Source organism: Coregonus lavaretus (assembly GCF_964263955.1).
Source record: "Coregonus lavaretus genome assembly, chromosome: 1".
Classification (NCBI taxonomy): domain Eukaryota; kingdom Metazoa; phylum Chordata; class Actinopteri; order Salmoniformes; family Salmonidae; genus Coregonus; species Coregonus lavaretus.
Genome location: NC_139988.1, coordinates 89,549,607 through 89,574,839, shown reverse-complemented (window position 1 = coordinate 89,574,839; position 25,233 = coordinate 89,549,607). Strand labels below are relative to the sequence as shown.

The following is a 25,233-nucleotide window of genomic DNA, read 5'->3' as shown; positions in this document are numbered from 1 at the left end:
GAGTGAGAACAGGTGGGTCTGGGTAGGAGTGAGAACAGGTGGGTCTGGGTAGGAGTGAGAACAGGTGGGTCTGGGCAGGGTTATGTCGTTGATCTTTATGTGCGTCTGTATGTTGTCTTTACTTTACTGTGGCAGAGTAAAGGAGGATAGGATAGGAAAGGATTAATACAGCTCTGAGAAGCTGCTCCAGCCCCTTCACTGAGCTGAGACGCCTGGCATACCCCCATAAGAGCCAAATAGATATTAGAATTATGAAATGACATTGTTTATATGTCATTCTGATTATTCGTCTGACATAATTATTGTTTGACTGATATGAATCAGCTGTCAGTGTTTATTCCCTCCTTTACAGGCTAGAGATGACTATACCAGTCATGGGGTCCAGAGGCCTAATGGGAATGGCTGGCTAGAGTCCATACAGTGAGAGACCTAATGGGAATGGCTGGCTAGAGTCCATACAGTGAGAGACCTAATGGGAATGGCTGGCTAGAGTCCATACAGTGAGAGACCTAATGGGAATGGCTGGCTAGAGTCCATACAGTGAGAGACCTAATGGGAATGGCTGGCTAGAGTCCATACAGTGAGAGACCTAATGGGAATGGCTGGCTAGAGTCCATACAGTGAGAGACCTAATGGGAATGGCTGGCTAGAGTCCATACAGTGAGAGACCTAATGGGAATGGCTGGCTAGAGTCCATACAGTGAGATACCTAATGAGAATGGCTGGCTAGAGTCCATACAGTGAGAGACATAATGAGAATGGCTGGCTAAAGTCCATACAGTGAGAGACCTAATGGGAATGGCTGGCTCGAGACCATACAGTGAGAGACCTAATGGGAATGGCTGGCTAGAGTCCGTACAGTGAGAGACCTAATGGGAATGGCTGGCTAGAGTCCATACAGTGAGAGACCTAATGGGAATGGCTGGCTAGAGTCCATACAGTGAGAGACCTAATGGGAATGGCTGGCTAGAGTCCATACAGTGAGAGACCTAATGGGAATGGCTGGCTAGAGTCCATACAGTGAGATACCTAATGAGAATGGCTGGCTAGAGTCCATACAGTGAGAGACATAATGAGAATGGCTGGCTAAAGTCCATACAGTGAGAGACCTAATGGGAATGGCTGGCTCGAGACCATACAGTGAGAGACCTAATGGGAATGGCTGGCTAGAGTCCGTACAGTGAGAGACCTAATGGGAATGGCTGGCTAGAGTCCATACAGTGAGAGACCTAATGGGAATGGCTGGCTAGAGTCCATACAGTGAGAGACCTAATGGGAATGGCTGGCTAGAGTCCATACAGTGAGAGACCTAATGGGAATGGCTGGCTAGAGTCCATACAGTGAGAGACCTAATGGGAATGGCTGGCTAGAGTCCATACAGTGAGAGACCTAATGAGAATGGCTGGCTAGAGTCCATACAGTGAGAGACCTAATGGGAATGGCTGGCTAGAGTCCATACAGTGAGAGACCTAATGAGAATGGCTGGCTAGAGCCAAAAAAGGTAAAGACATCAACGATTCCTTGCCACAGATCTTTCCCACAGAAGAACAGTTACCAAACGCTCTGGAGCAGAATGGAGAAAATATCAAATCGAAGATTATTTGACGCGTACACAGATTAGCAGATGTTAAAGCAGGTGCAGCGAAATGATTTGTTCCTAGCGCCAGCAGTGCAGTAAATGTCTTAACAGGACAATGATAATACACAAATAATCAAAGACGAAGAAACGAGATTAAAAACAAAAATATCAGAACGAGCTGTCAGTCTGAGAAATGTGGTGTGTGTAGACAGGATGGACAATATACTGCATAAGTAGGAATAGGGACAGTACCAGTCCAAAGTTTGGAAACACCTACTCATTCAAGGGTTTTTCTTTATTTTTTACTATTTTCTACATTGTAGAATAATAGTGAAGACATCAAAACTATTAAATAACACACATGGAATCATGTAGTAACCAAAAAAAGTGTTAAACAAATCAAAATGTATTTAATATTTGAGATTCTTCAAATAGCCAGCCATTTGCCTTGATGACAGCTTTGCACACTCTTGGCATTCTCTCAACCAGCTTCATGAGGTAGTCACCTGGAATGCATTTCAATTAACAGGTGTGCCTAGTTAAAAGTTAATTTGTGGCATCTCTTTCCTTCTTAATGCGTTTGAGCCAATCAGTTGTGTTGTGACAAGGTACCGTTGGTGTACAGAAGATAGCCCTATTTGGTTAAAGACCAAGTCCATATTATGGCAAGAACAGCTCAAATAAGCAAAGAGAAATGACAGTCCATCATTACTTTAAGACATGAAGGTCAGTCAATACGGAAAATGTCAAGAACTTTGAAAGTTTCTTCAAGTGCAGTCGCAAAAATCATAAAGCGCTATGATGAAACTGGCTCTCATGAGGACCGCCACAGGAAAGGAAGACCCAGAGTTACATTTGCTGCAGAGGATAAATTAATTAGAATAACTGCACCTCAGATTGCAGCCCAAATAAATGCTTCACAGAGTTCAAGTAACAGACACATCTCAACAACTGTTCAGAGGAGACTGCGTGAATCAGGCCTTCATGGTCAAATTGCTGAAAATAAACCACTACTAAAGGAAACCAATAAGAAGAAGAGACAATGGACATTAGACCGGTGGAAATCTGTCCTTTGGTCTGATGAGTCCAAATTTTAGATTTTTGGTTCCAACCGCCGTGACTTTGTGAGACGCAGAGTAGGTGAACAGATGATCTCCGCATGTGTGGTTCACACCACTAAGCATGGAGGAGGAGGTGTTATGGTGCTTTGCTGGTGACACTGTCTGTGATTTGTTTAGAATTCAAGGCACACTTAACCAGCATGGCTACCACAGCATTCTGCAGGGATATGCCATCCCATCTAGTTTGCACTTAGTGGGACTATCATTTGTTTTTCAACAGGACAATGACCCAAAACACACCTCCAGGCTGTGTAAGGGCTATTTGACCAAGAAGGAGAGTGATGGAGTGCTGCATCAGATGACCTGGCCTCCACAATCACCCGACCTCAACCCAATTGAGATGGTTTGGGATTAGTTGGACCGCAGAGTGAAGGAAAAGCAGCCAACAAGTGCTCAGCATATGTGGGAACTCCTTCAAGACTGTTGGAAAAGCATTCCAGGTGAAGCTGGTTGAGAGAATGCCAACAGTGTGCAAAGCTGTCATCAAGGCAAAGGGTGGCTACTTTGAAGAATTTAAAATATATTTTTATTTGTTTAACACTTTTTTGGCTACTACATGATTCCATGTGTTATTTCATAGTTTTGACGTCTTCACTATTATTCTACAATGTAGAAAATAGTAAAAATATATAAAAACCCTTGAATGAGTAGGTGTGTCCAAACTTTTGACTGGTACTGTATGTCCAGCAGTAGTTATATAGGATGAGCTATGTCCAGAATACAGTATATACATATAAAGTGAATAAAAAATGTTACATTTTCAGAGATCTAATTACATTTCAACAGAAGAATATTGCAGGAATGCTAATCGTATCTGTTCCCAACTACAGACATGTCTGAACAATAAACATTATGTAAACATTATTTATTTTTATTTAACCTTTATTTAACCAGGTAAGCCAGTTGAGAACAAGTTCTCATTTACAACTGCGACCTGGCCAAGATAAAGCAAAGCAGTGCGATAAAAACAACAACACAGAGTTACATATGGGGTAAAGTGACCAGTGTTCAATGTCTATGTACATAGGGCAGCAGTCTCTGAGGTTCAGGGTAGAGTATCGGGTGGTAGCCTGCTAGTGATAGTCTAAGGTTCAGGGCAGGGTACCCTTGACAAGCAGAACACTCCATTTGGATCAGCAAATGAAGACCTAGTGGTCCTCTGTAGCTCAGCTGGTAGAGCACGGCGCTTGTAACGCCAAGGTAGTGGGTTCGAACCCCGGGACCACCCATACACAAATAAATGTATGCACGCATGACTGTAAGTCGCTTTGGATAAAAGCGTCCGCTAAATGGCATATTATTATTATTATTATTACCTAAAGAAAATCAAGGTGACAAAAGGTGATTGGTTTCCTGAATGGCAACCCAATGAAAGAAGAGGCCCATGTAGAGTCCATTGGCAAACACATACTGTCTGCAGGAGAAGCAACCCACTGGGGAAAAACAGGTGGAATCCATATTGTTAATAATTAAATGTGATGATGTTGAATCAACGATTGGATTTACAAAGAGTAATCAACATAAGGGAATGTAGTCTATTTTTCACCCAACTTTTAACCTAAATCCAATGACATGGTGAATTTTTAGGGGGATTTCACATTGAATTCATGTTAGTTGACAACTAAACAAAATGTAAATCAAAACTAGACGTTGAACTGACGTCAGTGCCCAGTGGGAAGGGACTGACGTACATGGCTGTGAATATCACAAAGCAATGGGACTGACGTACATGGCTGTGAATATCACAAAGCAATGGGACTATTGTACATGGCTGTGATTATCACAAAGCAATGGGGCTGATGGGAAAACAAGATTCCTGTGGAGGCCAGGAGAGAAAATGGCAGAGCTGGAAAGGATGACATCTAGTGGCCTGTGAAATGTTGGATTCAGTGGCAGAACATGGACTTTTGAAAGTGAAAGAATACGTGGATACAGCAGCCATGTCTGAGGAGGCAAGGTTGGTGAACAGAAGATGACTGGTTAACTGAAGAGTCCTGTCTTCTACAGCCTGCTGCTAGCATCCACTGAGATGGTAATATGGACTGACCAACAGCAAAAGCTTCCTGCAAGTATTATACACACACATCTATACATTTTGGCTCTAATGTAAACATTCTGTTTAGATAATTGTTTTGCCTCACTTTACATACAATAAGGGGCTGGTATGTTAGAGCCAAATAGATATTTGTTTGAATTAGAATTATGAAATGACATTGTTTATATGTCACTGATTATTCGTCTGTCATGATTATTCGTCTGTCATAATTATTCGTCTGTCATAATTATTGTTTGATTGATATTAATAACCTGTCAGTGTTTATGCCCTGTGCGTGGGGTCCAGAGACCTAGTGGGAATGGCTGGCTAGAGTCCGTACAGTGAGAGACCTGATGGGAATGGCTGGCTAGAGTCCATACAGTGATAGACCTAATGGGAATGGCTGGCTAGAGTCCGTACAGTGATAGACCTAATGAGAATGGCTGGCTAGAGTCCATACAGTGAGAGACCTGATGGGAATGGCTGGCTAGAGTCCATACAGTGAGAGACCTAGTGGGAATGGCTGGCTAGAGTCCATACAGTGAGAGACCTAATGGGAATGGCTGGCTAGAGTCCATACAGAGAGAGACCTAATGGGAATGGCTGGCTAGAGTCCGTACAGTGAGAGACCTAATGGGAATGGCTGGCTAGAGTCCATACAGTCTTTTGACTGTGCTTTCTTTGTCTCCGTGATACGTGTGATCCAAGAATGCCCATGTCGTAGCTTAAATATCTTATTTTTATTTTCATTATTTAGATACATTTTTTTGCAACATTGTAACCAATAATTTTTTATTTATTTCACCTTTATTTAACCAGGTAAGCCAGTTGAGAACAAGTTCTCATTTACAACTGCGACCTGGAAAACAACCTGTGGACATTCGATTTCTGGATTCATGAATTACATGCTTCAGGAACAAATAGCCAGCTCATTTCCCACGGTGGCTATAAGGAAGCGCCACTACACCTCCAGAAGGACACTGACTCCGCTCCGCTCAGCCTCAGCTGGACTCCCTCTCCCTGGTCTCTACCCCCTATCTCCACCCTGCATGATCCTGACAAGCCGTCTTCTTCTCCCACCTCCATCAGGATGAAGAACCAAAAGAAAAAGAGAGGTTCTATTCTTCTTGTAGCTTTATAACCATATTGAACCGGGCCCTGTCTCCCAAAAGCATCTTAAGACTAAGTTCATTGTTAGAACCTTCGTAGGAGCATCGTTAAATCTCTGGGCTGTTTCCCAAAAAACATTGTTACTAAAGTTGCTCTTGAAAACAAATGTGCATATCAATAAAATGTAAAATGTATTTTATAAACCACTTTTAACATCAGCAGTTGTCACAAAGTGCTTTGCAGGTACCCAGTGTAAAACCCCACAAAGCAATGCAGACCCAGGACAAACTCCCTAGAAGACAGGAACCTAGATGACCAGTTGCGTCAAATAATAACCATGAAGGTTATAGTAGAGGGTCAGATAATAACCATGAAGGTTATAGCAGAGGGTCAGATAATAACCATGAAGGTTATAGTAGAGGGTCAGATAATAACCATGAAGGTTATAGTAGAGGGTCAGATAATAACCATGAAGGTTATAGCAGAGGGTCAGATAATAACCATGAAGGTTATAGTAGAGGGTCAGATAATAACCATGAAGGTTATAGCAGAGGGTCAGATAATAACCATGAAGGTTATAGTAGAGGGTCAGATAATAACCATGAAGGTTATAGTAGAGGGTCAGATAATAACCATGAAGGTTATAGCAGAGGGTCAGATAATAACCATGAAGGTTATAGCAGAGGGTCAGATAATAACCATGAAGGTTATAGTACAGGGTCAGATAATAACCATGAAGGTTATAGTAGAGGGTCAGATAATAACCATGAAGGTTATAGTACAGGGTCAGATAATAACCATGAAGGTAATGGTATAGGGTCAGATAATAACCATGAAGGTTATAGTAGAGGGTCAGATAATAACCATGAAGGTTATGGTAGAGGGTCAGATAATAACCATGAAGGTTATGGTAGAGGGTCAGATAATAACCATGAAGGTTATAGTAGAGGGTCAGATAATAACCATGAAGGTTATAGTAGAGGGTCAGATAATAACCATGAAGGTTATAGTACAGGGTCAGATAATAACCATGAAGGTTATAGTAGAGGGTCAGATAATAACCATGAAGGTTATAGTAGAGGGTCAGATAATAACCATGAAGGTTATAGCAGAGGGTCAGATAATAACCATGAAGGTTATGGTAGAGGGTCAGATAATAACCATGAAGGTTATAGTAGAGGGTCAGATAATAACCATGAAGGTTATGGTAGAGGGTCAGATAATAACCATGAAGGTTATGGTAGAGGGTCAGATAATAACCATGAAGGTTATGGTAGAGGGTCAGATAATAACCATGAAGGTTATAGTAGAGGGTCAGATAATAACCATGAAGGTTATGGTAGAGGGTCAGATAATAACCATGAAGGTTATGGTAGAGGGTCAGATAATAACCATGAAGGTTATGGTAGAGGGTCAGATAATAACCATGAAGGTTATGGTAGAGGGTCAGATAATAACCATGAAGGTTATAGTAGAGGGTCAGATAATAACCATGAAGGTTATGGTAGAGGGTCAGATAATAACCATGAAGGTTATGGTAGAGGGTCAGATAATAACCATGAAGGTTATGGTAGAGGGTCAGATAATAACCATGAAGGTTATAGTAGAGGGTCAGATAATAACCATGAAGGTTATGGTAGAGGGTCAGATAATAACCATGAAGGTTATGGTAGAGGGTCAGATAATAACCATGAAGGTTATGGTAGAGGGTCAGATAATAACCATGAAGGTTATGGTAGAGGGTCAGATAATAACCATGAAGGTTATGGTAGAGGGTGCAACACTTCTAGATTCTAATGCCAGATGTCCTTTCATGCATAGTACAGATGTAGAAACACATTCACTGTAGCGGAGTGAAAAATATATCACACAGTCATTCAGTGACAGAGTGCAAATTGGCATGTGTTATATTTGCATGTGGCAGAGTGCAAATTGGCAGCTACAGTGAGGGAAAAAAGTATTTGATCCCCTGCTGATTTTGTACATTTGCCCACTGACAAAGACATGATCAGTCTATAATTTTAATGGTAGGTTTATTTGAACAGTGAGAGACAGAATAACAACAACAAAAATCCAGAAAAACGCATGTCAAAAATGTTATAAATTGATTTGCATTTGAATGAGGGAAATAAGTATTTGACCCCTCTGCAAAACATGACTTAGTACTTGGTGGAAAAAACCCTTGTTGGCAATCACAGAGGTCAGACGTTTCTTGTAGTTGGCCACCAGGTTTGCACACATCTCAGGAGGGATTTTGTCCCACTCCTTTTTGCAGATCTTCTCCAAGTCATTAAGGTTTCGAGGCTGACGTTTGGCAACTCGAACCTTCAGCTCCCTCCACAGATTTTCTATGGGATTAAGGTCTGGAGACTGGCTAGGCCACTCCAGGACCTTAATGTGCTTCTTCTTGAGCCACTCCTTTGTTGCCTTGGCCGCGTGTTTTGGGTCATTGTCATGCTGGAATACCTATCCACGACCCATTTTCAATGCCCTGGCTGGGGGAAGGAGGTTCTCACCCAAGATTTGACGGTACATGGCACCGTCCATCGTCCCTTTGATGCAGTGAAGTTGTCCTGTCCCCTTAGCAGAAAAACACCCCCAAAGCATAATGTTTCCACCTCCATGTTTGACGGTGGGGATGGTGTTCTTGGGGTCATAGGCAGCATTCCTCCTCCTCCAAACACGGCGAGTTGAGTTGATGCCAAAGAGCTCGATTTTGGTCTCATCTGACCACAACACTTTCACCCAGTTCTCCTCTGAATCATTCAGATATTCATTGGCAAACTTCAGACGGGCATGTATATGTGCTTTCTTGAACAGGGGGACCTTGCGGGCGCTGCAGGATTTCAGTCCTTCACGGCGTAGTGTGTTACCAATTGTTTTCTTGGTGACTATGGTCCCAGCTGCCTTGAAATCATTGACAAGATCCTCCCGTGTAGTTCTTGGCTGATACCTCACCGTTCTCATGATCATTGCAACTCCACGAGGTGAGATCTTGCATGGAGCCCCAGGCCGAGGGAGATTGACAGTTATTTTGTGTTTATTCCATTTGCGAATAATTGCACCAACTGTTGTCACCTTCTCACCAAGCTGCTTGGCAATGGTCTTGTAGCCCATTCCAGCCTTGTGTAGGTCTACAATATTGTCCCTGACATCCTTGGAGAGCTCTTTGGTCTTGGCCATGGTGAAGAGTTTGGAATCTAATTGATTGATTGCTTCTGTGGACAGGTGTCTTTTATACAGGTAACAAACTGAGATTAGGAGCACTCCTTTTAAGAGTGTGCTCCTAATCTCAGCTCGTTACCTGTATAAAAGACACCTGGGAGCCAGAAATCTTTCTGATTGAGAGGGGGTCAAATACTTATTTCCCTCATTAAAATTCAAATCAATTTTTTACATGCGTTTTTCTGTCTCTCACTGTTCAAATAAACCTACCATTAAAATTATAGACTGATCATTTCTTTGTCAGTGGGCAAACGTACAAATTCAGCAGGGGATCAAATACTTTTTTCCCCCCTCACTGTACATATATTATAGTGTCGAGTCACCACTATAGTAACTGTTGATTGGGCAATGCAACTTTGGGGCAGGAAAGTTCTGCTTACATACATTCCTGAGTTGTCTCAACACATTTGCCAAAGTTGAGTAAACTAGAAATCATGTTGCAGCTGGTTACCTTGATTTTCTAAGTTGACTCAACTTTTTATTTTTTATTACAGTGTATGCACATCAATAACAGTAGCATGTGTAATAATCTGATTGCTTTTAAACTTCTGTGCATATGGGAAATTTAGGGTAGGGCTGCCAATTTGAATTTCCTAACTTTTTTGGCTATTGCCAACACTAACTATGTCACTTAAAACATAGTTTTTGTATTTAATATATACAACAATGTGCAGAGAGAGTGCAATTAGCAAATGTACAGTTCTAGGATGTTAGTGCAGAGGGCATAGTCCCTGAATGTATAGTGCAGAAAAAATAAGCTCTGAGTAAGTCCTTACTGGTATCCTAGAGAGGCAATATTGAGAATAGGTTTTAAACACTTTCCCGGCAATTGAATCCTACTAATTGAAAAGATAATCTGAACCTTGTCTATACGTCTTTACCTGCGGTCCTTTCAGTGGCCCTGGGTCTAACTAGACAGCAATGTGCTGGACAGAACAGAAAGGGGTCCGTCCACCTATTTCTCCATAGACAACATGGCTCTGTGCTGCAAAGCTAGTAGCACCAGATGACAAAGGCTTGGTCAGATAATCCTCTTCTCAGCCATCTGCTCTGGCCCTCCAAAATTAAACCTCAAAACCAGGGCACTAGCAACCAGGGCACTAGCAACCAGGGCACTAGCAACCAGGGCACTAGCAACCAGGGCACTAGCAACCAGGGCACTAGCAACCAGGGCACTAGCAACCAGGGCACTAGCAACCAGGGCACTAGCAACCAGGGCACTAGCAACAGATGCTAACATCTGTAACTAGCCAGGTGCTTCATTAGAAAAAAACAGATCGGCCTACATGTGCTGCGATAGCTGCTTGGGTTGGGTTTTAATCTTTTAAATCATAGCATATACTATTTATCATTATATGTAATAATAATAATAAAAATAATATGCCATTTAGCAGACGCTTTTATCCAAAGCGACTTACAGTCATGTGTGCATACATTTTTACGTATGGGTGGTCCCGGGGATCAAACCCACTACTCTAACATTACAAGTGCCATGCTCTACCAATTGAGCTACAATATGATACGTGTAGATGGCATCGTATGTAATATGTTTGATATTTGTAACATATAGGAATGGTAGGCTAGAGACGGTTGGAACCGAGGACAACGCTAGAAGAGATGGAAAAGCTTTGTCCTTACTATTGCTGTGGATATCTGTTGCCTTAATCAATGTTATTGTGTTTCAGACATGGGTTCACCAGTAGTGGGTGCCAGTGTCTTCAATTGAATCCCAATCAACACATGGCATACAATACTGTTAGTTACATACAGTAGATTATATTGTCGCTCTTAAACACAGAGAATTGACCATCAAGTGGAGGTGGATGTACAGCCTTTTCAAGGACCATGTCTACATAGCCTCCGTCAGGATCAGTGCGGTCGCTAGTGAGAGGCCTGTTAGGCCAACTTATGTTCCCCAGCAACAAAATCTAAAACTGTCATTCAAAACAGAAGAGTCCCTGACAATGACCAAAACGAAACTGCTGGGGGTTTTAGGAGGGGTTCTGAAAGACGCTCATGCGGGGTGTCCACTGAAAGTTACCTAGCAACAACAACTGGAACCTAAAAGACAGCCACCATAAGCAACTACTAAATTTGCCCGAGGACAGGCAAACTAAATTAAAACCCACACCAAACGTTTTGAGTTCACTTTCTCAAAATCTAGAATATTTTTATTTCACCAGGCACCACCCTTACTGCTCAAAATGACAATACAAATTACTCTGCTCTGTATTATTCAATGTATGTGCTTGTTGGGAATATTTAAAGTCCTCATTCATGAATCTAATCGGAGGAATGTTAATGTATCACTGAGTTATAAATTCAGTGTGATGTTGAAATATAATTCTAAATATCTGTATACCTTAATTGACAAAGAAAAGCTCATGGTAACTGCATATATTTTGGGAAGAACGTTGCAGGTCTGTCTGCTTCCTGTGCTCTGTGTGAGCGGGTCATAAGACGTCACGTCCTATTTTTAAACGTGTGAAGAGAGAAAACGCACATGACTGCACCTCTGAGTAAGTAAGTTACCACTGTCAATATAATATACAGCGCATTCGGAAAGTATTCAGATCCCTACATTACAGCCTTATTCTTAAATGGACATTATTTTATTTTAGCAAATGTCTTACAAATAAATAACAGAAATACCTTATTTACAAAAGTATTCAGACCCTTTGCTATGAGACTCGAAATTGAGCTCAGGTGCATCCTGTTTCCATTGATCATCCTTGAGATGTTTCTACAACTTGATTGGAGTCCACCTGTGGTAAATTCAATTGATTGGACATGATTTGGAAAGGCACACACCTGTCTATATAAGGTCCCACAGTTGACAATGCATGTCAGAGCAAAAACCAAGCCATGAGGTCGAAGGAATTGTCTGTAGAGCGCCAAGACAGGATTGTGTCGAGGCACAGATCTGGGGAAGGGTACCAAAAACTGTCTGCAGCATTGAAAGTCCCCAAAACACAGTGGCCTCCATCATTCTTAAATGGAAGAAGTTTGGAACCACCTAGACTCTTCCTAGAGCTGGCCACCCAGCCAAACTGAGCAATCGGAGGAGAAGGGCCTTGGTCAGGGAGGTGACCAAGAACACGATGGTCACTCTGACAGAGCTCCAGAGTTCCTCTGTGGAGATGGGAGAATCTTCCAGAAGGACAATCATCTCTGCAGCACTCCACCAATTAGGCCTTTATGGTAGAGTGGCCAGACGGAAGTCACTAATCAGTAAAAGGCACACGGCAGCCCGCTTGGAGTTTGCCAAAAGGCACCTAAAGATTCTCTGGTCTGATGAAACCAAGATTAAACTCTTTGGCCTGAATGCCAAGCGTCACATCTGGAGGAAACCAGGCACTGCTCATCACCTGGCCAATACCATCCCTACGATGAAGCATGGTGGTGGCAGCATCATGCTGTGGGGATGTTTTTCAGTGGCTGGGACTGGGGGACTAGTCAGGATCGAGGGAAAGATGAACGGAGCAAAGTACAGAGAGATCCTTGATGAAAACCTGCTCCAGAGCGCTCAGAACCTCAGACTGGGGCGAAAGTTCACCTTCCAACAGGACAACGACCCTAAGCACACAGCTAAGACAACGCAGGAGTGGCTTCGGGACAAGTCTCTGAATGTCCTTGAGTGACCCAGCCAGAGTCTTGACTTGAACCCGATCAAACATCTCTGGAGAGACCTGAAAATAGCTGTGCAGCAACGCTCCCAATCCAACCTGACAGAGCTTGAGAGGATCTGCAGAGAAGAATGGGAGAACCTCCCCAAATACAGGTGTGCCAAGCTTGTAGCGTCATACCCAAGAAGATTCAAGGCTGTAATCGCTGCCAAAGATGCTCCATCAAAGTACTGAGTAAAGGGTCTGAATACTTATGTAAATGTATTTTTTTTATTTTTTTTTTATAAAGTTGCAAAAATTTCTAAACCTGTTTTTGCTTTGTCATTATGGGATATTGTGTTTAGATTGATGAGGGAAAACATGTATTTAATCCATTTTAGAATAAGGCTGTAACGTAACAAAATGTGGAAAAAGTTTAGGGGTCTGAATACGTTCCGAATGCACTGTATGTTTTGTTAACGTGGGCTGTACAAATAGTACCCTATTGCTTATGGGCTGGTCAAAAGTAGTGCACTACTGGTCCTGGTCCCTGGTCAAAAGTAGTGCACTAAATAGGGAATAGGGTGCCATTTGGGCCCCTTGGCCTTAAAGAAGCAATCAGCAGTTGGAACAACATCAAAGCGCCTGTCTGTTTGGGTAAAAAGCTGAGGTATGGGGCTGAAGAAATGTAACCACTCTGAAATTCATGGATGCAAGGACTGACCATCCATGATATTAACATTTTAACCATGTTTCGAGGCTATATAGTGTTTGTTTACATTTACTTGGTTTACGAAGATTGGAGTGAAACAAGCTTATATGTTTGGTTCTGATGGGGTACGACAGTTGAACTAAGCTCATGAGGCATTTATAAGTTATATTCTTCAAGAATCAATGGGAACATATCATACATTTTAAGTCCAAAAATGTATATAGCAATTGCAGATTGTTCCCTTTGAGTAGCATGCCAAGGATGACGTCAGTCACGAGAGAGCAGCTTAGGTGAAATGTCTTTCTGGCAAGTGACTAAACAAGCTTAAAGTTGCACTCAGATGCCCACAGAAGACCCTTAAGGGCTGTTGATTAAACATATTCCTCACAAACACTAGACTCTCTCTGTGGAGAATAGTCTGTTACATTAGATATCTCCTAGCCTCTCTGTGGGGAGAACAGTCTGTTACATTAGATATCTCCTAGCCTCTCTGTGGGGAGAACAGTCTGTTACATTAGATATATCCTAGCCTCTCTGTGGGGAGAACAGTCTGTTACATTAGATATATCCTAGCCTCTCTGTGGGGAGAACAGTCTGTTACATTAGATATCTCCTAGCCTCTCTGTGTGGAGAACAGTCTGTTACATTAGATATCTCCTAGCCTCTCTGTGGGGAGAACAGTCTGTTACATTAGATATCTCCTAGCCTCTCTGTGTGGAGAACAGTCTGTTACATTAGATATATCCTAGCCTCTCTGTGGGGAGAATAGTCTGTTACATTAGATATCTCCTAGCCTCTCTGTGGGGAGAACAGTCTGTTACATTAGATATCTCCTAGCCTCTCTGTGGGGAGAACAGTCTGTTACATTAGATATCTCCTAGCCTCTCTGTGGGGAGAACAGTCTGTTACATTAGATATCTCCTAGCCTCTCTGTGGGGAGAACAGTCTGTTACATTAGATATATCCTAGCCTCTCTGTGGAGAACAGTCTGTTACATTAGATATCTCCTAGCCTCTCTGTGGGGAGAACAGTCTCATATTTGAGGGTGAGAGCAGCAGTAGATGAGGTCTATCTAAGATGTCTGCTGTGGCTGTGAAGTACAGGAGTAGAAGATAGGATAGGATGCGTCACTGGATTAATACCGCTCTGAGCAACCTGGACTCAGGGGTAGACGTAACACAGTAAATATAAATCCGGGACAGTCCAATTAATATGATACAGTGCATTCGGAAAGTGTTCAGACCACTTGACTTTTTCCACATTTTATTACGTTACAGCCTTATTCTAAAATGGATTAAATAAATAAAAATCCTCATCAATCTACACACAATACCGCATAATGGCAAAGTGAAAACAGGTTTCTATAAATGTTTACAAATGTATTAAAAATAAAAAACAGAAATACCTTATTTACATGAGTATTCAAACCCTTTGCTATGAGACTCGAAATTGAGCTTAGGTACATCCTGTTTCCATTGATTATCCTTGAGATGTTTCTACAACTTGATTGGAGTCAACCTGTGGTAAATTCAATTGATTGGACATGATTTGGAAAGGCACACATCTCTATATAAGGTCCCACAGTTGACAATGCATGTCAGAGCAAAAACCAAGCCATGAGGTCGAAGGAATTGTCCGTAGAGCGCCAAGGCATGATTGTGTCGAGGCACAGATCTGCAGAAGGGTACCAAAAACTGTCTGCTGCATTGAAGGTCCCCAAGAACACAGTGGCCTCCATCATTCTTAAATGGAAGAAGTTTGGAACCACCAAGACTCTTCCTAGAGCTGGCCGCCCGGCCAAACTGAGCAATCGGTGGAGAGGGCCTTGGTCAGAGAGGTGACCAAGAACCTGATGGTCACTCTGACAGAGCTCTAGATTTCCTCTGTGGAGATGGGAGAAACTTCCAGAAGGACAACCATCTCTGCAGCACTCCACCAATCAGGCCTTTATGGTAGAGTGGCCAGACGGAAGCCACTCCTCAGTAAAAGGCACATGACAGCCCACTTGGAGTTTGCCAAAAGGCACCTAAAGGACTTTCAGACCATGAGAAACAAGATTCTCTGGTCTGATGAAACCAAGATTGAACTCTTTGGCCTGAATGCCAAGCGTCACATCTGGAGGAAACCAGGCACCGCTCATCACCTGGCCAATACCATCCCTACGATGAAGCATGGTGGTGGCAGCATCATGCTGTGAGGATGTTTTTCAGCGGCAGGGACTTGGAGACTAATCAGGATCGAGGGAAAGATGAACTGAGCAAAGTACAGAGATCCTTGATTAAAAACCTGCTCCTGAGCGCTCAGGACCTCAGACTGGGGCGACGGTTCACCTTCCAACAGGACAACGACCCTAAGCACACAGCCAAGACAATGCAGGAGTGGCTTCCGGACAAGACTCTGAATGTCCTTGAGTGGCCCAGCCAGAGTCCGGACTTGAACCCGATCGAACATCTCTGGAGAAACCTGAAAATAGCTGTGCAGCAACGCTCCCCATCCAACTTTACAGAGCAGAGCTATATATATATTAGCAAAAATGTCTAAACCTGTTCTTGCTTTGTCATTATGGGGTATGGTGTGTAGATGAATGAGAATTGTTTTTTGAATCCATTTTAGAATAAGGCTGTAACATAACAAAATGTGTAAAAAGTCAAGGGGTCTGAATACTTTCCGAATGCACTGTATGTTATGTTTCGTATGGTATGTATTAATTTGTGGATGTCCATCATCCATTTCGTATCATATGTTACAAATTACAAGGCATATGATATAATACGAATTGCAATTTTTGCAGATTTACATTTACTATGTTACGTATAGCCTATGAGACCAGGCTGCACTGAGAAACTGCTCCAGTCTCTCCCGCTGAGCTGAGCCGCCTTGCGTACTGTAGACACCTCCAGAAGGACACTGACTCCGCTCCGCTCAGCCGGACTCCCTCTCCCTGGTCTCTACCCCCTATCTCCACCCTGTATGATCCTGACAAGCCGTCTTCTTCTCCCACCTCCATCAGGATGAAGAACCAAAAGAAGAAGAGAGAGTCTATTTTTCTCTTAGTCTTCCTGGTTACTCTTCCTCCCTCTTTGGGTAGGTTTCCTTTATTTTCTCTGTCCTGGTCTTTGTCTTGATATTAAGACTTCGCTGGGGGTTCCTTTACCTTCCTTAAGATAATACACTTTTCTTGACCTCTTCTGACATTGAACTGTCTTGTTTCTCTCTCTGCTTTCCTGCCGTTTCAGGAAGTGAGTACAATAATTGTAATTGAATATTCAGATAAATAGGACCACAGGTGTTAGAAGTATTGAATTGATTATGACATCATGCGTTATCATTTCTGTACTGTATGAAGAGTTTACTCGTCATCCATAGATTGTCATCTACCTTTTTGTGATTGTGAACACGCTGCTTGTTACAAGTGACACATTTGACTCTACATTTTGATTCATTTGTTTTTCTCCACCAGGGCAAATGTCGGACTACGCACCCTATTTCTACGACAACGGACCGAGCAGCACCAATGGAAATATGGCTCTCTTCAGTATCTCAGAAGACACACCTGTCGGTAAAGTGTTTTAAACAATTAAATAAATGAGATGATTATTTAATTAATTAGTTGAGTCAGTGAAGTTGTGAATTAATAATATACAGTATGTCTTGTGATTTAGAAATAATGTAGATAATGTGGCTAAATTAAAAGAAAATCACAACGTGATGAATTTTGTGTTTCAAGGGCAGCGTTATACAGTAGCTAATTATCAGACCTGGGTTCAAATACTATTTGTAATCATTTCATATAGTTGATGTGCGCTTCATTGAGTTTGCCTAGCTTAATTGACCAACAGAATAGTCCCAAAACTGCAAACCCCGCCCATCTGGCGCTCCATGCAGGCTAGAGCAAACACTCAAAAGTATTTGAAAGATTTCAAATAGTATTTGAACCCAGGTCTGCTTGTGCTGGACTGATCAGTGATCACATGAGCAACACTGAGCCTTAGATTTATCACCATAAAGCCCTGCAGAGGAGGGTGACGGGCACTAACAGGCTTAGCCAGGGAAAACAATAGCGGGGCAGGAGTGGCTGTCAGCAATAGGAAAAACAATCAGATAATACTACGGGTTGCAACACTCCAGTAAAATTCCAGAAATCCCAGTTGGATCCCCATGATTTCCTGCTTATTCCTGGGTTTCTGGAAAACCTAGGTTTTTGGGAAAGTTATACCTCAGAATTCCTATTCCTAAACAACTATGTCTAGATCAGGTTAACGGTGCTGTATGCTAGTCTCTCCTCACTATCTTCTGTACAACTGGAGGCAGAGATTGGTTACCTTTCACGTTTTATTTTATTTATTTCACCTTTATTTAACCAGGTAAGCCAGTTGAGAACAAGTTCTCATTTACAACTGCGACCTGGCCAAGATAAAGCAAAGCAGTGCGATAAAAACCACAACAACACAGAGTTACATATGGGGTAAAACAAAAACATACAGTCAAAAATACAACAGAAAATATATATACAGTGTGTGCAAATGTAGTAAGTTATGGAGGTAAGGCAATAAATAGGCCATAGTGCAAAATAGTTACAATTTCGTATTAACACTGGAATGATAGATGTGCAAAAGATGATGTGCAAATAGAGATACTGGGGTGCAAATTAGCAAAATAAATAACAATATAGGGACAAGGTAGTAGTATTTTTGCAGTTCGTTCCAGTCATTGGCAGCAGAGAACTGGAAGGAATGGCGGCCAAAGGAGGTGTTGGCTTTGGGGATGACCAGTGAGATATACCTGCAGGAGGGTGTTGCTATGGTGACAAGTGAGCTAAGAAAAGACGGGGATTTGCCTAGCAGTAATTTATAGATGACCTGGAGCCAGTGGGTTTGGCGACGAATATGTAGTGAGGGCCAGCCAACAAGAGCGTACAGGTCACAATGGTGGGTAGTATATGGGGCTTTGGTGACAAAACGGATGGCACTGTGATAGACTACATCCAATTTGCTGAGTAGAGTGTTGGAGGCTATTTTGTAAATGACATTGCCGAAGTCAAGGATCGGTAGGATAGTCAGTTTTACGAGGGCATGTTTGACAGCATGAGTGAAGGAGGCTTTGTTGCGAAATAGGAAGCCGATTCTAGATCTAACTTTTGATTGGAGATGCTTAATGTGAGTCTGGAAGGAGAGTTTACAGTCTAACCAGACACCTAGGTATTTGTAGTTGTCCACATACTCTAGGTCAGACCCGCCGAGAGTAGTGATTCTAGTCGGGTGGGCGGGTGCAAGCAGCGTTCGGTTGAAGAGCATGCATTTAGTTTTACTAGTATTTAAGAGCAGTTGGAGGCTACGGAAGGAGTGTTGTATGGCGTTGAAGCTCGTTTGGAGGTTTGTTAACACAGTGTCCAATGAAGGGCCAGATGTATACAAAATGGTGTCGTCTGCATAGAGGTGGATCCGAGCGTCACCAGCAGCAAGAGCGACATCATTGACATACACAGAGAATAGAGTCGGCCCGAGAATTGAACCCTGTGGCAACCCCATAGAGACGGCCAGAGGTCCAGACAACAGGCCCTCCGATTTGACACATTGAACTCTATCTGAGAAGTAGTTGGTGAACCAGGCGAGGCAGTCATTAGAGAAACCAAGGCTATTTAGTCTGCCAATAAGAATGCGGTGGTTGACAGAGTCGAAAGCCTTGGCCGGGTCGATGAAGATGGCTGCGCAGTACTGTCTTTTATCAATCGGGGGGGGGGGGGGGGGGGGGGCATTGGCAAGTTGCAGCGGAGGGTGCAGAGCTGGTGGCTGGGGTAGTGGTAGCCAGGTGGAAAGCATGGCCAGCCATAGCAAAATACTTGTTGAAATTCTCGATTATTGTAGATTTTTCGTTGGTGACAGTGTTTCCTAGCCTCAGTGTAGTGGGCAGTTGGGAGGAGGTGCTCTTATTTTCCATGGACTTTACAGTGTCCCAAAACCTTTTGGAGTTAGTGCTACAGGATGCAAATTTCTGTTTGAAAAAGCTAGCCTTTGCTTTCCTAACTGATTGTGTATATTGGTTCCTGACTTCCCTGAAAAGTTGCATATCGCAGGGGCTGTTCGATGCTAATGCAGTACGCCACAGGATGTTTTTGTGCTGGTCAAGGGCAGTCAAGTCTGAGGAGAACCAGGGGCTATATGTGTTCTTAGTTCTGAATTTTTTGAATGGGGCATGCTTATTTAAGTTTGAGAGGAAGCACTTTTAAAGAACAACCAGGCATTATCTACTGACCGAGGTCAATATCCATCCAGGATACCCGGGCCAGGTCAATTAGAAAGGCCTGCTCGCTAAAGTGTTTTAGGGAGCGTTTGACAGTGATGAGGGGTGGTCGTTTGACCGCGGACCCATTACCAAGCAAGAGGCCACGGCTTGCGTGTGCTAGCGGGCCGGGGCTAGCAGATGGATCTTCGTGGTCGACGTCATAATGTTGAAACCACATCAGACGATTTCGTCGGCAGACCAGTCGTGTTGGATCGGCGGGGCTCCGTGTCAACACTAGGAAGGCCCGTCCGGTTGACAGAGAGGTAGATAGCCGGGAGATGGGCCTGGCTCGAGGCTAGCTCAAGGCTGATTAGCCAACAACATCCATTTGGTTGCAGCTAGCTAGTTGCGATGATCCGGTGTTAAAGGTCCAGTGATTCAGTGATTCCGGCAGAAAAAACTATATGTTCTGGGTCGATAACGCGCTGTGCAGACAGTGCAGACTGGCCGATAATAGTCCAGGCTAGAGCTGGCTGGTAGGTAGTGCAGGCCACGGACAATGGTGAAAAACCGCTAACGGTGGCTAATAGCAAGTAGCTAGTTAGCTGGCTACTCCCGTCCGGTAGACAGAGAGGTAGATAGCCGGGATATGGGCCTGGCTCGAGGCTAGCTCAAGGCTAACTGGTGTTTGCTTCGGGGGACAGTGGTGATTAGCCAACAGCAACATCCATTCGGTTGAGGCTAGCTAGTTGCGATCCGGTGTTAATGTCCAGTGATTCAGTTATTCCGGCAGAAAATCTGATGTTCTGGGTGAAAACTGCTAACGGTGGCTAATAGCAAGTTAGCTGGCTAGCTAGTTTCAACTGGAGATTCTAGATAAAAGGTAAGTCAATAATAGAATCCGTTCCACATTGAGTGAGGCGGGTTGCAGGAAAGTATATTTAGTAGAAGGATGAAAAGTGTGATAGGGAAATACAAAAAACAGGCTATTTACACGGACACACAACAGAGAACATGACTGCACTGCTACGCCATCTTGGATCTTGTTCCATGTATTTGATAGGCAATGTTATAACCAAATTCGGTAACACTTTATTATTTGAAGAGTACCTACATAAAGACTTCATAACACATTGATAAGCATTCATAACACATTCATAAGCATTCATAACACATTCATAAGCAGGTGCTATCTCTGTCTCTAACCTTACAGGAACACAGGTATATACCCTAAATGGCACTGACCCAGAGGGGGATGCCGTGAGGTTTGGCCTGACCTTTGAGAAGGGCACCAGAGAATACCTGAGAGTGGACCCCAAGTCAGGAAACATAACTCTCATTCAGGAATTAGACAGAGAGGTGAGTGTAATGCAGTGAGGCTTGAGAACACTATCTCTGGTAATCTCAGGAACCCAGAACCAAATCTGCCGTCTGTCACCAGAGATTATCATTACCCCCAGTAACGGATGTGTTGTTTAGAGTGATGTTAACAACATGTTCTTTGTTTTGTCAGAAACAAGGTGAAATCTCAGCTCTTGTTAGCATAACAGATGGTCGGAATAAGGTGAGCTGAGCTTTGACAACAACATTAGTCGCAAATCCATATGCATCACATGTATAGGCCTATACACTTACGCAATAACACCTGGCTTCTCAGCTAGGTTGTTGTGATGTCATCTGTTTGTTCCTTCCTTTAGGTTGTCGAGACGATTCGGGTGTTTGTCACCGATGTCAATGATGAGCAACCAGAGTTTCAGAACCTGCCTTTCACCGTAGACGTCCCCGAGGTCAGTGTTAAATCCTGATCACCATAAAGACAGCTCTGTCATTGGTTTAATGTCTTTAGAGATAATGTTAAAAGATACTGACAGAGATGTCAATATTGGTATCATGTCTTTAGATATAATAGGGCTTCACTACCCCAGGGGCCTGTCTGACATGCCGGCAAGTAAAGACACCGTTATTAAAGTCTAGCAGATATGTACTAGATAAGTGCACAGGCAATATGTTATATTTAAATGTCGAATGTCATCAATGTTTTTGTCATCTGCAGGACACTGCAGCTGGAAGCAGCATTTACAGAGTGCAAGCTGTGGATAAAGACATGGGCTCTGGAGGCAGTGTCACCTACTACGTACAGGTAAACAACGTCCACACCCCTGGGTCTGCTTCATTGGACACTAAAGAAGAAGAACATGGACTGAAACAATATCAATTTTTAGCATATTTTTGCTACGTGTGCCCTAATGAATATAGTCCTGGTCTGCCTGAGGTTTCAGGGTTAGATCTAATGTTATACAGTCTACAGTCGGGGTCAAACGTTTTGAGAATGACACAAATATTAATTTTCACAAAGTCTGCTACCTCGGTTTTTATGATGGAAATTTGCATATACTCCAGAATGTTATGAAGAGTGATCAGATGAATTGCGATTAATTGCAAAGTCCCTGTTTGCCATGAAAATGAACTTAATCCCCCAAAAAACATTTCCACTGCATTTCAGCCCTGCCACAAAAGGACCAGCTGACATCATGTCAGTGATTTTCTCGTTAACACAGGTGAGAGTGTTGACGAGGACAAGGCTGGAGATCACTCTGTCATGCTGATTGAGTTAGAATAACAGACTGGAAGCTTTAAAAGGAGGGTGGTGCTTGAAATCATTGTTCTTCCTCTGTTAACCATGGTTACCTGCAAGGAAACACGTGCCGTCATCATTGCTTTGCACAAAAAGGGCTTCACAGGCAAGGATATTGCTGCTATTAAGATTGCACCTAAATCAACCATTTTTCGGATCATCAAGAACTTCAAGGAGAGAAGTTCAATTGTTGTGAAGAAGGCTTCAGGGCGCCCAAGAAAGTCCAGCAAGCGCCAGGACCGTCTCCTAAAGTTGATTCAGCTGCGGGATCGGGGCACCACCAGTGCAGAGCTTGCTCAGGAATGGCAGCAGGCAGGTGTGAGTGCATCTGCACGCACAGTGAGGCGAGGACTTTTGGAGGATGGCCTGGTGTCAAGAAGGGCAGCGAGGAAGCCACTTCTCTCCAGGAAAAACATCAGGGACAGACTGATATTCTGCAAAAGGTACTGGGATTGGACTGCTGAGGACTGGGGTAAAGTAATTTTCTCTTATGAATCCCCTTTCCGATTGTTTGGGGCATCTGGAAAAAAGCTTGTCCGGAGAAGACAAGGTGAGCGCTACCATCAGTCCTGTGTCATGCCAACAGTAAAGCATCCTGAAACCATTAATGTGTGGGGTTGCTTCTCAGCCAAGGGAGTGGGATCACTCACAATTTTGCCTAAGAACACAGCCATGAATAAAGAATGGTACCAACACATCCTCAGAGAGCAACTTCTCCCAACCATCCAATAACAGTTTGGTGACGAACAATGCCTTTTCCAGCATGATGGAGCACCTTGCCATAAGGCAAAAGTGATAACTAAGTGGCTCGGGGAACAAAACATCAACATTTTGGGTCCATGGCCAGGAAACTCCCCAGACCTTAATCCCATTGAGAACTTGTGGTCAATCCTCAAGTGGCGGGTGGATAAACAAAAACCCACAAATTCTGACAAACTCCAAGCGTTGATTATGCAAGAATGGGCTGCCATCAGTCAGGATGTGGCCCAGAAGTTAATTGACAGCATGACAGGGCGGATTGCAGAGGTCTTGAAAAAGAAGGGGCAACACTGCAAATATTGACTCTTTGCATAAACTTAATGTAATTGTCAATAAAAGCCTTTGACACTTATGGAATGCTTGTAATTATACTTCAGTATACCATAGTAACATCTGACAAAAATATCTAAAAACACTGAAGCAGCAAACTTTGTGAAGACCAATACTTGTGTCATTCTCAAAACTTTTGACCACGACTGTATATGGAGGATCCATTGTCATACTGTAGATGAATGGTACGGTCTTTAATCAACACAGGACAGAAACCATCCGTGGAGAGAGAACCATTCATTTTACACTGGAGTGGAGGCAGGAAATTGTGTTACTTTAGTGGATTACATTTCAATTACATTTCAGCAAGGTATTGAGGCCTTAGCAGAAGCTTAGGGTTGCTTTTGGCCATCAGCAAGCAAACCGTAGTTGGCACCGTTCATATGTCGACTGGGAGATTCACAAAGCAGATTCTAGAGTCTAAACCACCCTGATGATTCTAGAGTCTAAACCACCCTGATGATTCTAGAGTCTAAACCACCCTGATGATTCTAGAGTCTAAACCACCCTGATGATTCTAGAGTCTAAACCACCCTGATGATTCTAGAGTCTAAACCACCCTGATGATTCTAGAGTCTAAACCACCCTGATGATTCTAGAGTCTAAACCACCCTGATGATTCTAGACATCTGAAAGAACAACAGTAGAAAACAGTTGAAAGGCTGAAATATAATGTTGTAGCCATCTTTAGGTCTGGATTTGATGTGTGATGGGGTATTGGTTGTATTTCAAATGTCATTGAAGTAAAAACTGCATTGAATGGAGAGTGCGATTAGTTAGATCTAAGTCTAGATCTCAGTATACATCATCATAATGAAGGGTTTAAAGATGGCCCTGTGTCTGTTCACAGGGCACCCCTACTACCAAGTTCACCATCGACGGCCACAGTGGGGTCCTGCGGATCAAACCAGGCGAGACGCTCGACTTTGAGACCACAGCATTACACTTTGTGACGGTGGTTGCCAAGGTTAGACGCCGGCTAGCTATGTGTCAATCAACCCATCAATCAAATGTATTTTTTATTAAGCCCTTTTTACATCAGCAGTTGTCACAAAGTGCTTTACAGATACCCAGCCTAAAACCCCAAACAGCAATGTGTCATCCCTATGTGTCAGCCCAATGTGTCAGCCCAATGTTATCATCCCTATGTGTCATCCCAATGTGTCATCCCAATGTGTCATCCCAATGTGTCATCCCTATGTGTCATCCCTATGTGTCATCCCTATGTGTCATCCCTATGTGTCCGCCCAATGTGTCATCCCAATGTGTCATCCCAATGTGTCAGCCCAATGTGTCAGCCCTATGTGTCATCCCAATGTGTCATCCCTATGTGTCATCCCAATGTGTCAGCCCTATGTGTCATCCCTATGTGTCAGCCCTATGTGTCATCCCAATGTGTCATCTCTGTCTGGTCTGGGGCTGCTGATCCCTTCTGGCCCTGGCCCCGTCTCTGGGCCTCAGAGGGAGGGTCAGCTCTCTCTATTCCGCCCCTGTCTCTCTGGGGAGGGAAGCTTTTCTTCTACTGTGTCTCTGTCATCTTCTCTGAGCCCTGGGGGAGGGAAGCTTTTCTTCTACTGTATCTCTGTCCTGTTCTCTGAGCCCTAGGGGAGGGAAGCTTTTCTTGTGTCTCTGTCCTCTTCTCTGAGCCCTAGGGGAGGGAAGCTTTTCTTCTACTGCATCTCTGTCCTGTTCTCTGAGCCCTAGGGGAGGGAAGCTTTTCTTGTGTCTCTGTCCTCTTCTCTAGGGGAGGGAAGCTTTTCTTCTACTGCATCTCTGTCCTGTTCTCTGAGCCCTAGGGGAGGGAAGCTTTTCTTGTGTCTCTGTCCTCTTCTCTGAGCCCTAGGGGAGGGAAGCTTTTCTTCTACTGCATCTATGTCCTGTTCTCTGAGCCCTAGGGGAG

General features: G+C 43.3%; 1 protein-coding gene across 1 annotated transcript in view; it reads left to right on the top strand.

Moving 5' to 3' along the window:
- Positions 1-16,398: 16,398 nt before the first annotated feature.
- LOC311129004 (cadherin-related family member 1a-like) overlaps positions 16,399-25,233 on the top strand; it is a gene marked incomplete at both ends in the record, with an annotated part of 24,858 nt that continues 16,023 nt past the window's right edge. Inside the window, 7 exons of the mRNA XM_084161240.1 lie at positions 16,399-16,471; positions 16,848-16,946; positions 20,823-20,968; positions 21,123-21,173; positions 21,307-21,396; positions 21,663-21,749; positions 24,184-24,300. Of these exons, the coding sequence (XP_084017366.1) occupies positions 16,399-16,471; positions 16,848-16,946; positions 20,823-20,968; positions 21,123-21,173; positions 21,307-21,396; positions 21,663-21,749; positions 24,184-24,300 (663 nt within the window). The remainder of the gene's footprint in view (positions 16,472-16,847; positions 16,947-20,822; positions 20,969-21,122; positions 21,174-21,306; positions 21,397-21,662; positions 21,750-24,183; positions 24,301-25,233) is intronic.